Source organism: Clavelina lepadiformis, chromosome 3 (genome assembly GCF_947623445.1).
Source record: "Clavelina lepadiformis chromosome 3, kaClaLepa1.1, whole genome shotgun sequence".
NCBI classification, from domain to species: Eukaryota; Metazoa; Chordata; class Ascidiacea; order Aplousobranchia; family Clavelinidae; genus Clavelina; species Clavelina lepadiformis.
Window position 1 is genome coordinate 6,960,475 of NC_135242.1, and position 15,284 is coordinate 6,975,758.

A 15,284-nucleotide genomic window follows, 5' to 3' on the forward strand; every position below is an offset into this window, starting at 1 on the left:
AACGGACGATTGTGTTTTAGCGACTCTTCGATCGTCATACCATGCTCAGGCGATGCCACCGAGATACAGAAACGAACGCATTTGACCAAACATGTCTGCAAACTCAGCAATAACTTTTATACGACAACATTCCAGCAGGGTACGAAGAACTTTACCACGTTCGATGAGGGCATATCTCTAAACGTGAACATTTCCACCTCTAATGTTATATTACAATAGTTCTACACTGCTTTACTCTAAAACATCTCACCAAAGTTTCACAATAAAGTACATTTGGAAGTTATGTTTCCTACCTTACGTTTCTTATGTTTCTTAAGGCAAAGTTACTTAAAAGAAGCAAATTTCGCTGCGAGTTTATCTCAATATACTTCCAACAAAATGCCACCATTGGTTCAAGTTTCAACGGACAATATACCATGCAATAGTTTTCGTTTTAAATAAATTGTTAAGGTCAAAATTAATTGGACATTCTGGTCTTTTCCAAAAATTTGTTATGCGTTATCAAACTTATACAACGCTAAACTGCATATGATTGGGCTACGAAAACGGATTCTTGGTCAAATATATTGTCGTGGTGAAAGTTTGAAGTAATTCATAAAAACAAAATTGTCTGAAGATACGAGAACATTACAAAATGTATGTGCAAGGTTAGTCATAAGTATTTGATGTCGATGTTGTATGTTTTACAAGTTTGTAATATGAACACAAAATGAGTGTGCGCTAAAGGATAACATAGATTTCAGTCAAGATAACTTGTATAGTTATTTATTTCCATTTGACCACCTGGTGAATACAGATTAACGTGCTCTGCACAGCTGTTGATGATTACAGTGGGATCCTGCGAATATTTTACTTCAAAACACCTTTTTGACGGACGAATTCCTTAATAAAGGTTGCTAAACTTGATGTACCGGATTAAAATTTCCCAGGCCTCGATCGATTTAACTGTTTAGATTTTCTAACAGATAGTCCCGGAATGTAGTAACCACGCATAGAAATCCCCAACCTCATTAATTTATGTGCTGTTATACATTCTGCATGTTTTGTTTGCAACAGTATATTCAATAAAAATGAAATGCTGGTTAGCGGCTAAATATTTTTTAGAAAAACCATAATTCTATGTTTTGAAAAATATATTGTTCCATATCAAAAAATTCCAAAATTTAATGTATGGGTCAATTTTGCAATCTGCCATATTTGATGATTAAACATTCTAACAGCAAGAATTTTTCAAAAGCTTTGTGGTTTAGTGCAATGAACATCTGTTAAAAATCTGTCACCGACATCAAAGCAATTGTATTTGGGATGATGCTTCATAAAGTTTTGGTTAAACGCATCTTGTTAAGTCTCATTCTGCGTTTGACCCATGCTACACTTGTCAAACAAAACTCAAGTTATGGAATAATAACTTCAGCAGCCTACTTAAAAACAAGCTCGCAGCAATGAAAGTGTTCATTTTAATACATTTGAAAACACAAGTTGTTATCTAAAAGACTTATCGTTTATCGGCTATGACAATATCCATTTGGTCAGTTTGCATTTTGCACGGTAATTGTCTTCTGTTGTAGCTCATCTGACAAAGGGTCACGTAAAAGTTAAAAAAGATAATGGAGGCAATGCTCAAGCCTTATCTATCAAGGTTCAGTGAGAGGCAGCATCGTTCATTATTTAACCTCAGACGGAATTCACCTTCTTAATCGTGGTAAAACGAGCTGTGATCATGCACGCAATTGGTGTTTATAGCAGGCTGTAATCCGAATTTTTGGCGTTCTACAACACTCAGATGGCACGATTCGGCCCAAAATATTTACCTATGTAAGCTCGTGCTTATACTTATACGGTTTATCGGCGAAATACATGCTTGCGATAAACAGGCTAAACAAAGGGTGCTTTGCGACGAGAAACTGCGCATCGAATGGTGAAAAATAATCGCATCAACATCTATTGTTCGGAGAGAATAGCTACGGAATTTTATCTAAACAAACATCGTCTTTCTTTTGCCGACGCATATTTGAAACAACGCTGGTCTGACCATAATTTGTAATACTTTGCAAGACTTAGCAAAAAATGGAAAATTCCATGAAAAACACACATTCCAAAAATAACATTTAAAGCTTGTCTGATAATTTTAGCTGGATAATATCGGCAAAACAATAAACAGCGTGGCACACTATCCTAAAAGATTTATCGTTTCTCTGCAGATTTTTCCATCACCGGTATAGCCTAGATTGCAAGTGCAAGTTGAATTACCAGCAGCATTCACCGAGCAAGTTGCGTTCCTGTCACATTTACAAGACGCATTTGCTGAAACAATGATTTAAAAAGCGTTAAACATATGGGTCTAGAGTGCCGATAAAGTTGCTTTGTTCTGTAGTGGCAAAATAACATGTTTTGCCTTGTCGGCAACAAACGTCTTCCAATATTTGCAGTGGTTGAAATGAACTTACATGCTTTACATCTGTAGCCATCCCCAGCATACCCTTGCTTACATGTACAACGAGGAATTCCTCTGGCGTCTTTCGTGCAAACGACATGACTACCACACGCGCAGGAGATATCGTCTATATGAAAAATATAACGAAAGTGATCCTTTTGCTTATTCTTACAAATCACATATTTCAAATGCTACTTAAATTGCTTAACACAAACTTTTTGTTATGACCAACCTATACCGCAAGAAAATAAAAGCAGAACTGTAGAACATTAGCAACAAAATCGGGCTAAATAATTTTAACAAAAAGTGGAGCTTACAGGTTATTAAGCTACAGTTAACTCCGTCTCCAAGATATCCAGTTTTACAAGTACATTTCGGAAAACCCTGAACGTCTCTTGTACAAATGGCATTCACATGACACCCAGTACATGGAAGGTTAACTTCGAAATATAACGTAATAGTCGATTAAAAAGTATGCTCGCTTTGATGGTTATAAATAATGTAGAAGTGTTTGCACCTCATGCTGTATTCAACTGCTGCCTTATAAGTTTACACAAATTTATCTGATTGATATTTTGCAACATAAAACCCTAACGTTATTATATTGCAAAATACCCATACGATGCGCTTCTTGCTCACACAACAGCTACAGTGCATTACATAACTTACTTACATCCATTTGCAGATCTCGGCATGCAAGTGAATAAGAAATAAAGATAAACACATCGCTCCTCACTGGAACATCGTGGTTGGCAATCACTTGTTGACCTTGTTTGAAAGGGAGTCGTCGTTTGCTGTGTGATGTTTGTTACTGCTGAAATAAGTGAAGTCACACTTAACAAAATAATGTAGATACTATTGTTATAGAATAGAAACACACCAAAAACCAAAGTTTAAGCATTTAAAAGAATGTTTTGTGTGATAAGTGATAACATACACTGGCGTGTTTTCCTGCATATGGCGATAACAATGTAACAAAAGCAACAAATTTACTTGCAACGCAGCTGTATCGAAAAAGTGAGGTGCGCAAGCATACTTCATTGGACGCACACTGTCGCCTACATCGGCTGTTGGTGACTGGCGATAGCGTTAAAAATAAGAATATTCATTAGATGCCGTTTATTCCATCAAAGTATGATTTTGAAAAAGTAATACAGCGACATACACAGTACAGTTTTGAATCAAACGTTTAAACAAAGGTATTTATATCCCAACAAACCACCACAATTTGTTTCTAAGTAACATTTCGTCTTACCGAAGACGCATTGATATCTGAAGAATGAAAACTGGCACCTCTGATTTGCTGAACAGGCGGGCCTGCATCTGCTGCTAAACGATGCTTTTTGTGTTCTAGTTTGTGTTGGAAACTTGACTGTGTTTCATAAAACAACGGGGAATATGGCTTACGAAAATGTAAAAAGATATAGGCTTAAATTTGCAAAAACTACTACCGCATATTGCTATACTGTACGTGTTTGAAGAATTTCAATTAATTTGTAGCTTAACAACGTTTGTGTAAGAATACCTACCAGGTCGGCACCGAAATGGTCCAAATATACCAAACAACCTTCGACACGCTTCATTTGGCAAGCATTCAGGATTACATCTACTTCTTGTACTTGGTGTTATAGATGTGACTGTAGTTGTACGAAAAACTATACGAAGCAGTTAAAAAGATGATCGTACTGTATCTTGAAAATTTTTATCCTGTAAATGCCCGTGAGACTTTGCTTTGGATAATGTTTGTTCCATAAAAATTATCTCAAAACTTATATTTAAAATTGAGTTCAAAATATTTTTGCAACAAAGTTAGTAAAGTTGTGGTAACGCTCACTTGCACGGCATTGGAAAGGTCCGAAAATTCCAAAGAAACCAGTACATCTTTCATTGTATCTGCACTCGGAATTGCATCTGCTTCTTCTTCTCACAACAAGTGTGGTTGAGACTGTGACGTCTGCATCTGGCCACAGTACAGTAACTCATTAATTACTTTCATTATGAAGCAATTGCACTAATAAGAATCTACCGTGTTGTTTCGCCTGTGGTCCAAACTGATTTTATTGCCAGTTTTTTTAACGAAGAATTAAAACCATATACGTTTTACCTTATAAGATTTTGATAATCACACTATTTCACATTTTTACTCATCTGAAACCTACTTTATTTTGCTTATTTATTTGGTGTACCGACACTTAATCACGCGACACATAATCACGCGACATTTAATCACCGACACATAATCACTAGGACATTTAATCACGCGACACATAATCACTAGGACATTTAATCACGCGACACATAATCACTAGGACATTTAATCACGCGACTTGGATACGTAATCACGCGACATTTAATCACGCGACACATAATCACTTGGATGCGACTGCCAAAGGCTTCCTTGGTCTTTCTTTTAGAACTCCCCGACAATTGTTTTGAATCCGTTTGAGACTGCCGCAGTAAGTGCTTTCCGCACAGCATTTCCTACAGCAAATGTTAGGAGTTGTTATTTTCACCTAACGCAAAGCGTCCTGCGCAAAGTGAATGAAATTGGCATGAAGTGTGACTACGAGTCTGATGACGAATTAAGAACAGCTGTTCGGTGTTTACCAGCCTTAGCCATGGTCCCTTCCTCTGACGTAGTCGAGTCATTTCTGATCTTAGCTGATAGCATGCCCGATCACGAGAAGATGCCTGAGCTGCTTTCGTATTTCGAACACACATATATCAGAGGCAGACGACGTCCGGGACGTGGTGAACATTACGGCTCAGCCATCTTTCCAATCGAAAGTTGGAATCATTACGAAGCCGGGGCAGGTTGCATTGCAAGAACCACAAATGCAGTCGAAGGTTGGCATTTTTGTCTCCAAGTGCTTTTTCAATGCCACCACCCGACAATGTGGACTTTCATACGGGGAATTGAAAAAGACATTCAAATGCAACGTGCAACGTTTCTGCAAGGAATTGCTGGTACTCAACCTTCTATTCCAATACGGTACAAGGCACTGAAACTGCGCGTGCAAAACATAGTTGACCGTTATCTGTCAAGCGAAATTTTAGTCTATCTTCGTGCAGTTGCTTACATTTCCCATGCATAACATTGCTGTAAATTGTAAATGTAAAAAAATATTGTAAATGTGTGATTAAATGTCGCGTGATTAAATGTCCTAGTGATTATGTGTCGCGTGATTAAATGTCCTAGTGATTATGTGTCGCGTGATTAAATGTCGCGTGATTAAATGTCCTAGTGATTATGTGTCGGTGATTATGTGTCGCGTGATTAAGTGTCGCGTGATTAACTGTCACCAAACCATTTATTTTACAAATAGTTTTGCAATTTTGTTACAAAACAACTAACATTACCTAAAAAGCATCGGTATCCTAAAAGAACCCTGGCACAAACATGATTGGTAGCACATGCTGGACTGCAAGCACTTCGCGCTGAAGGCTGTCTTGTCGAGGCCAGTTGTGATGTTGTGGTGCTAGCTGTGGAAGTTGTACTTGTGATCAGAGAGCATGCCAACCCATTTCCACTGTACCCTTTATTGCAAGTGCATCTTGGTGTCCCAGCTTCATCCCTCGCGCACGTGGCTGCCTCGTCACATGAACAGGGAAGGACAAGGTTTGCTGAAATATGTAGACATCCTGATAATCTAATCAAATATAACTTAATATACACTGTAGAGAGAGAGAGAGAGTCAGCGATTTGTAGTCTACAGTGTACTTAAAATAAGTCCTTTGCTAACCTATAAGATGAAAATTATCATAAAAACTCTAATATTACAGAATGCTAAATTTTAATTCTTACGAATTATGGGGGTGCATGACAACCCGTCTCCGGTAAAACCCAGGTTACAAGTGCAGCTGGTAAAACCTTCGTTATCCCTTGAACAAGAGGCGTTTTTGTCGCACACACATGGTAGGCTGACTGAAAGTACACCATTGCTAAGTGGTTTAGTAAAACAATAGGCTACAATGCCAAAAGGATTGTTTTTTGGGGTAACTGATAGCTAGGGATTGGTATTTAACAGTACATTACTATATATGAGTCACCAACAATTTACATACAGCCAGAGCCTTCCACTTCAGTCGAGCCAATTTCTTTGCAATTGTCGTAAGGATTTCCAGTAGAATTTGCAATGCAAGAGCACTTAGGCACACCTCGATCATTTGTTGTACAAATAGTATTGCGCCCACAGTTATTGCAACTTGCCTCTGTACGATTTACACCTCATATTTTGAGTATACTTTATGTTTACTCTACATTACTACATAATTAACGTATATTTGTTGTATTATGACATTGGACATTTAAATCATGTTGCGGTATGCTTTTTGTCTACAGGGATTCGGACTATTATTAATTTTCTCAAACTATGTATCGTACCGTTGATGGAAAAACATGTCAGACCATTGCCAATGAACCCAGGATTGCAGCTACATCCGTTATCGCCAGTCAGTTTATCGACTCGGCAATTTGCGTTGACATCACACGCACAAGACGTATTTGCTTAACCAGTAAGGTGTAGTTGTTACTACAAACACTATTAGCATTTAATTAAACTTTGTTTTACAGCAAATATGTCACGCAGGCATTTAATTAGTGTTTCACATTGGGTGATATTTGTGGGAAAGTTAAGGTTATTGGAACTCATCACATTGCCAATCCCGGTTGTTTGGGACAACAGTAGCCTACTCGGGAAAAAAGGAAACAAACAATAAAAATACGCGTAAAGCTGGCAATATATCCGCATAACTAACATTTCATTAATGTAGCATCAAATAACAGTTTCATTACCAGTGAATTCTTTCAGATAAAATACACTGCTTTTCACTAATTTTGTGTCTTGTCTGCAAGCTTAACAGTGACACCAAGCGTGAGAAAGCAAAGAAACTCACCATTTGTAGAAACGCAAATAAAGCCGTCTCCGAGAAATCCTTCATTGCAAGTACAGGATGGTATACCAAATGCATCTTTTTTGCAGGTTGCATTGCCATCACAGACACAAGGCAGATTAACTGGTAAAACATTATAAGTTGTAACGCACCATTTTGAAACAAAGATAAGCAGAAATATCATAACAAACTCTCCGTCGCATATTCCGTAAAACTAAACGGTAAATCAAAGTGTACTAACTGCTTTAAATAATAGTTAAGTCTGTGATTGGTTAAACCCTTACATATGTTAGAAATACAGGTCAATCCATCACCGGTTAAACCTTCATTGCATGTGCAGAGCGGAAAACCGCGTTTGTCTCGTGTACAAGTAGCATTTGCATGACAAGTGCATGGCAGCTTGACTAAACCACAAATGCGTTAAAAATAAATTGTTGATTGTCCCACAAGCATTAGGCTATATACCTGTGTCGAAATATTGATTTAAAGTATGTAATATTTAGCTATTTTCACTAATTGGCATGGAAGTACAGCTTGAAACACAAAAGTTCATATCAACCCGAATGGATTGCCTGCTAAGTAATACTGTAAGTCTGCAACACGAATAGCTTACGGTGTAAGGATGTACACGTTTTTCCATCCCCAGTAAAACCTTCCTTGCATTGACAAGAGGGAATCCCGACCTCACTTCGCGTACAGTTTGCGTTAACGTCGCACTCACATTGTAAGTTAACTTTTGGTAGAATAATAAGAACGTGAATATCAATCGTAACATACATCTAAAATCATATGCAAAGGAAAGTGCTATTGTAGGCCTATTTCAAAGTGCGCCTACATATTGAAGGGTCAGCCAAGCACGTTTCACCGTCACCTACGAAACCAGATATACATTGACATCTGGGCACGTCATTTCCGACTCTCAAGCAATCTGCAAATCTGCTGCATTTGCATTCGTCACGTCCTGGTAAAGCAAAAGAACCGGTTATTATACTAATATTACTTACAAGTGAAATATGGTGTGAGTAATAATATTAAATTTGTAGCTAGCATTCTAAAGTTTTTTGATAGGTTTGTGTTATTTCATTAATCAAACAAATGGTTTGTCTAAACACTATTTGTCCGCACCTTTCAAAAGGGAGCTTACCAACATATACCTTAACAAGGAATTTGTCCCAAACTGCCCTGACGTAAGTGACGAGTTAAGGAGCAAAATTAATGTAAAAAGTGCAGAGAATATAGATTTATTCATTATAAATAGATTATAGCAATCCTTGATAAAAGCAACATTATGCCATTGTTATTAAGCATTGTAGGAGCCGTCTGCTGTTGTTTCAGAAAAACTTGAAACTGTGTTTAAAATTCTTATCTTGAAATTGTTTAAGTAAAATAAAACTGCTTTTTATCACAAACATATATTTGTGTTTTGCGACTCATTAGTATCTAACAACCTATTATCTTATTAGTATACAACCTCATTAGTACAAACTGCTGGCTGCTCATCAAATAAATTATTTGTGAGCCTATAGTGCATGTTATGTGCCTGAACTGTATAGTGTTCATTTTACATACTTTGGTAAAGTTTCATTTCACTTAACAAGGCAATTCACTCTGGGATAAATTTTGAAGTACGGTTTTCTTTAGTCAAAATAAACTCTCGGCCTTTATATAGAGAAAATGTACAAATTTTTGGATATGCCATGTTTTAGTGCAGTTACTTTGTGCCAATTCGTGCGGCCAGATGTGATCAAATTAAATTTTCAAAAATTATTAATCATAAATAAAAGCCACTTTGCTTGAACAAACTTCCAGGAACAGTGACTTGAAGTCTGTTTGAAGATAGAATTGAGATGACTTGTAGAATTGCTGGCCACATGAAAATAGTTGACCAACGAAATATTTATTTCCTGTCAACACAATCTGTTTTCGTTTTTCTGACAATTAAAAGTAGTTCGATATTAAGTATAAAATTGTATTTAATTCTGTACGTTTAATTAGTGCATTGCATGGTAATTAAAAAAAGGAACAAAGTTACAACATATACTAAAATGAACTGACGAATTAAAATCAAATATTGAAATTAATTTAATTAGGCTTATGTATGTTGCATATTTATGCGATTTGATAACAAAACACTGTCGCAAGGATGACCTTTCTTTAATGAACTATCATCATCTTTTTTGCAAAAAGAAATTCTATGCTATTCTTAATAGCCAGGCAGCCCTTGTAGATGTTTGCAAACAACTGACACTTTATTAATCGAATCTATATCAGGTTTTATGTCTTCTTTGTTCTGGACTACTGTATACTGGTATTTACTTATATATAGGCTAAGGCTAAGTAGCAAATAGTTGCGTCGTATACAGCCAGTTTTACCTTGCATTGAACATAATATGACTGGAAGTAATACTCAAAACGACTTCAGTTAAAATGTTTGCATTTGCGAATTATTCAATGTGACGTGATCCACTGATCTGTTACGCTTAAGTTAAACTCTGCATGATTGACTTTTATGTGTAGTGAGTTTTGTGAAAACCAAATGGTCGTTGCAAAAAGATCTTCAAAAACTTTTCCCGTTTGTTAATTGCATTTCAATTATGACTTTAACTCCATTAGCGTTAAGATTAACGTGGAGACTTCCCCTTTTTTATTTACAACTTTCCAACTCGTTGGAGTTGATACTTTGCCAAGATGATAGGTAATTGGTACTGTACATATGTAGGTACGTAAATCACAGTCATAATATTTGGCTTTGCTCGTCCTAATTAATAAATGGGTTTAAATGTATAAGCCACTCAAGCCTTGTAAGGCGAAATGGCAGATAATTAATTAATAAAGTTTGATACAAGTTTTTAACCAAAGATGAACATCGTTGATGCAAAATAATAGGTAAATCTTTTCTAGACGTGAGTTTTTCCACAAGTCTATAAAATAAAACACAAGCTTCGAAAATTGTAAAATAAAAAGTCATGTAAAGCTAGAAATGAAAACTTTTGTTAAAACTGCTAATTAAACCGGCATTGTCAAAAAAGATAAATGTAAAAATTTAACAACAACATTTTACCACTCCAAAATCCACATTAAAAATTAAAATCATCCTCCATTCATTAAAACAACAACATCCATTAAAACGTGGTTTTGGTGAATCAAGTAACTCCCGTAATTGATAAAAGCTTTAAGAATCAACGTGGCTTGTAAATGGTTTCAGAAAAGGTACGCTGGTACGTTTCACTGAAAGGCGGACCTATCCGGTTGCCTAAAATGTAGTTACAGTAAAATTATAGATAGCCATGTCTTTTATTTGACATTGCGGTATTTCTGTTATAAGTTATATAGCTTATTTCACGATTAAATCTTCAGTATTTTGTAAGTATCACAGTTGTAACCGCTTGCAGTCTGCAACGAACTTTCAAGTGAGTCGTTCTTGGTGTAAGCTACTCAAAACGAACTATAGGCTATCATCAGAGATGGGCAGTTGGTACTTTGAAAGTACCGTCGGTAACGGTAAAGGTACTTGGCAAAATATATACCCACAGTACGGTTCCGGTATTCGGCAGTATTTTAAAAAGTAGTTCGATACTTTGTCAGTACTCGGTACAGCTACTTTTTGTGTAAAAGATGCTGCTGCAAATGCAATGTTTGCCGCTATTATGCCCTCGGTAAAGGTTACTTCAGGTCAAAACAAATGTGACGTTAATCGTTTGCAACTTTACTTGTCAATTCTAAGTTAAAAAAGATAAAAAGATGATAAAATTAGTATTAAGGATAAAATAACAGGTATTTTTGAAAACGTACTTGCTAAAATTCTGGAAATTATCACGTGAAAAGTACCGAGTACTGGGACCGACTGAAATTTCTTGCAAAAAGTAATTCGGTACAGAGATTCGGTCCTTTTTATCAAAAGTACCGACAGTACCGGTATCGGTACTGAAAAAGTACCGCAGTACAGTAATTCGGTACTATAGTGCCGGGGTACTGTCCACCTATGGCTATCATTAACTTTTCCAGTACTTTAAAACCCAAGTCTTACTGCGCTTCTACTTTGTATATTGTAGCGTCATCCTCGCCTGCCGCTGGCTAATTATAGTAACCTAAGAGATGTGGCCAACTCACAGCATATTCGTTGTCACCAGTCCAGTAGGGGAGAACGGGGACAAAAGTAACACAGGTCAATTGCAACAGCTTAAATTTTCCTTGTTTAACTACGTCATTGAATGTCGAAAACTTGAACAATACAACGTCTTTAGCCTACAACCGGTGCAAACTAAGCTAATTATCTTGATCGTATTGTTAGCCAAAAATAAAATATGAACAAAAGTTTGTTTTGTACACAATTGAGTAAATGTTTTTCAAAATGGAATATTTTGGTCTGCATCTAGTGAAAAATGAAATCAGATTCTTGTTGCTAGTGAAGAGGATATAAAAGATAGGGGCTATTATAAATTTGTCTTTATTGGTGCAGCTGGTTTATAGTGGAGTAGAACTTTTGGTCACAATTAGAATACCAATGCTTGGGTCAATTGTAACAGCTTGTCGAGCACTGTATTCAAATTTCACTTAATCTCTGTTGACTTCAGCCACGGTTCAACCGTCAACTCTATTAGTTACAGCCGCCCTGATCACTCTGACATCATTTTGGTTTTGATGAATCTGACAACAAATCTTAAGCTTAATTAGGAAAGCTCTTAACTTTGTTTCAATTGCAGAATAATATAAGTCGTTTTATATCTTTTCCCAAAAATACATTTCAATATGCCTTAGTAAGCCTGTGGCGTACAGTGCCACCTTACGCATTAATCCTCACAGATACGTTACAAGCCGTTACCAATCGGGTTAAAGTGAAACAAAAAGAAAACCTTCGCTAACCTAAAGCAGCATAACCAACCTATTTTTGACTGGAATATAGACATTACTTTTTATAGGGAAAACAATAACTTACTCGCAATAAGTAAAATGAGTTGTTCTGTATACAATTAGGGGAAGGTGGGGTAAAGCACACCAACGGGGTAAAGTGGCACACCCCTCTTATTTTCTTAATAAAGTTTTTTAACCGTGCGGATTGCGCCAAATATACCAGAAATCTGGTATATTTCAAAACTGTTTGGTATGCGATTTTTTCGTTTGGTATATTTTGGAAAACTGGTATATTCTTGGTATATTTTTGAAATTAAAAAAACTGTTTCTGAATTTCTACCACAGATTTACTTTACAATCTGGCAACCCTGCAGTAACAGACTAACAGTAGAGTGTAGGAGTAGGACTGAATTTACTGAAACTGAACTGCTGAGTGCTGACTGTCACTCACTGTTCTCAGCCGTCTTGAGAAAACGGTAGCTGGGCGCTAAATTTAGTTGGTTTATAAGGCGTTATACGATATACGATAAATTCAAAATTGAATAATAATGGCATCAATGAAATGGAAACCACGTTATGATGGTCAACGAAAATTTCGTTCAGAATGGTCTCATGAATTTCCTTGGATCTCTAAATCTAGTGATGGAGGAGATGCACCTTATTGCAAACTTTGCAGAAAAGTGCTTGCGGTACGAAAAGCAGCCATCATCCAGCATCACAAAACAGACGAACACAAGAAAAGAGAAAATGCAACTAACAATTCAAGAAAAATAACATTTCCAAGCGTGTCACCTTCAGTGGAAGTTAAAAAAGTGGAAATGGAGCTTGCAGCTTCGGTATGTTGCCATTGTTCTGTATCAACTGTGGATCATTTAAGTGAGATAGTAAAAAAGCATGGCACAGGAAGTGCTTTAGCCAATATTCGCTTGCACAGAACGAAGTGTTCCAAAATAATTCACAAAGTTTTGTCCAAATCATTATTTGAAGAATTCATGGAAGATGTAAAAAACAAGCCTTTTTCTTTGATTTGTGATGAATCTACTGACATTTCCTCTGACAAACATATGTGTGCTCTTGTGATTTACTTTAATGAAAAGCTTTAATGCAACTTGCACACGCCATTATTCGAGGTTACGTGGAAAAGAAGGCAAGGAAAAGCACGGATTTTGTTTTTTGTACTCTCTGATCTATTGAAAGGTATGTCTTGTAACTTAGATTTTATTTTACATGCATAAGGTAGAAGTTTGGTTGAATGGTAGAAAGGAGTTTTACTGTATCACGTACGCATTACATAGGCTCATTCCGCTTACTGACCAGCCAAAATTTGGCCAACAGTCAAAATAATAGCCTAGTAACCAAGGGGTGGGGGTAAAGTGGACCAGTGGTGGTCCACTTTACCCCGTCGTTAACTTTTTCTTGTTTATAGTTTCATGACCGAATTAGGTGATTATCTTGTAATCCTGTTTTGTAGAGTGCCTCGTAACCGCCAACTTACATCAACTCAACAATCTTTTACCGAAGAAGCTATGACTATCGCCATTCGGGCAGTAAATGAAAAGAGAATGGGCTACCATAAAGCAAGCAAAGAGTATTGAGTTTACAAAACAACACTCATAAGAAGGGTGCAAGGAGATAATATTAATGCTACTGGGAGCAAAAAGGGACTTGGAAGGTTTCATTCCACATTTTCTGAAACCCAAGAAAAAGAGTTAGTGGTTTCATCACCGGTTTCAAGAAATGTGGAATCGTACCTTACAATCCTGACGTTTTTGGAGAGGCTGACTTTACTCCATCGGAAGTTACTGATATTCCTATTGATCCTGTTCCAACCAACACCGAATCTTACTCCGTTAATGTTAGTTCAACTAGCATTGACTTGTGTGATGGCAGAAATATTGGCTTAGATGCGGCTGCATGATCTTCCCGAGATGCCTGAATCGTTACCTGCACAGCCAATAGATGTAGCCCAACCGTCCTCGCCTGAAGATGCAAATTCCAGTTTCACAATTATAAGTCCTGTTGAGCTGCTTCCTATGCCGAAAGCAGCTCACACTCGCCAAAAGAGGAAGTCTTAAGAGAGGTGCAACTGCTATTTTAACCAGTTCACCATACAAGAAGCAGTTGGCTGCAACGAATCGTAGCCAATCCGCGGTATCTGGCAACAGCAGTAAAACAAGTTCATCGAAAAAGCGTTCTATGAAGAAAGCTAAGTTTTCCAGGTCATCAATGCAGCAGAAGGACACAGTCGATGAAAGTGATAACAACGTAGATGCAGAATGCTTTTACTGCAACGAAATGTATTCCAAATCATCCGAGAATGATGGGTGGATCCAGTGCTCCAAATGCATGCGATGGGCGCATGAAGCCTGCTCTGGGTGTAATGAAGAGGATGAAAACTTTATTTGTGAATTATGTTTTTAAAAATTGATGGTGAACTGCGATTACTTTCATAACTACTTCGCTTACGATGACAATTTGTAAATAAATTGATTGTGATGTGGAACAAATTGCCTTGTTTACTCAAAACTTACGGTGGTCCACTTTACCCCACACATGTGGGGTAAAGTGGACTATTGGAGGTGCTTTTAAATCAAAAAAATTTTATTTAAGAAAGCAAGCAATCAATAAAAGGGCAATTCAAAAATTAGCGAAATACCTTAGAGTTAACTCTCAAAACAAACAAATCAAATGTTTTGGTGAAATCAGTGAATTGTAACGATTAAGCCTTAGGTGGTCCGCTTTACCCCACCCTCCCCTATATGTTTTTGTACATTATGGAAACGGATGAATAGTCTATATCTACTAAAGAATAAACCCACCGTAAAAGAGATAGTGGCGGGAAAAATTAATTTTTACCAACACTTTTTATGTTTAGGCGTATGAGTTAATTACAGATAGTCTGGAATCTGGTTTACACATGTCAATGTTTGGCAATTTTTATTACGCGGTTTTGATTACTTCGGCAATAGGATAGGATTAAATGAAGGACCTCATTTAACAGTACAAAAAAATTGTTTATTTCAGCACATTTTTATCTCTACACTTTCATGTTTGACCCCTCAAATAATTTGCACAGATTTCCACCATTTAAACTAAACGTACATTG

The 15,284-nt window shown here is 36.8% G+C and overlaps 1 protein-coding gene and 1 long non-coding RNA gene across 3 annotated transcripts; one reads left to right on the plus strand and one right to left on the minus strand.

Moving 5' to 3' along the window:
- Positions 1 to 1,489: 1,489 nt before the first annotated feature.
- On the minus strand, positions 1,490 to 9,243 carry LOC143449523 (uncharacterized). 2 transcript variants are annotated; one of them, XM_076949756.1, is made up of 17 exons: positions 8,453 to 9,243; positions 8,163 to 8,288; positions 7,941 to 8,060; positions 7,612 to 7,731; positions 7,331 to 7,450; positions 6,819 to 6,941; positions 6,500 to 6,646; positions 6,240 to 6,359; positions 5,795 to 6,058; positions 4,269 to 4,394; positions 3,964 to 4,089; positions 3,690 to 3,806; positions 3,428 to 3,511; positions 3,108 to 3,248; positions 2,752 to 2,874; positions 2,448 to 2,561; positions 1,490 to 2,304 (listed from the first exon to the last, which is right to left on the minus strand). In XM_076949756.1, exons 1-17 carry the CDS (start codon positions 8,574 to 8,576, stop codon positions 2,171 to 2,173), a joined length of 2,229 nt encoding a protein of 742 aa, XP_076805871.1. In that variant the 5' UTR covers positions 8,577 to 9,243; the 3' UTR covers positions 1,490 to 2,170. The 2 variants fall into 2 exon arrangements, with proteins under 2 accessions (XP_076805871.1, XP_076805873.1); XM_076949758.1 differs by lacking the exon at positions 6,819 to 6,941.
- Positions 9,244 to 12,527: 3,284 nt separating this feature from the next.
- Positions 12,528 to 14,681, plus strand: LOC143449260 (uncharacterized). The gene is made up of 2 exons (XR_013114544.1): positions 12,528 to 13,375; positions 13,650 to 14,681. It is a non-coding gene; the product is annotated as an uncharacterized LOC143449260 (long non-coding RNA).
- The last annotated feature ends 603 nt before the right edge of the window (positions 14,682 to 15,284 follow it).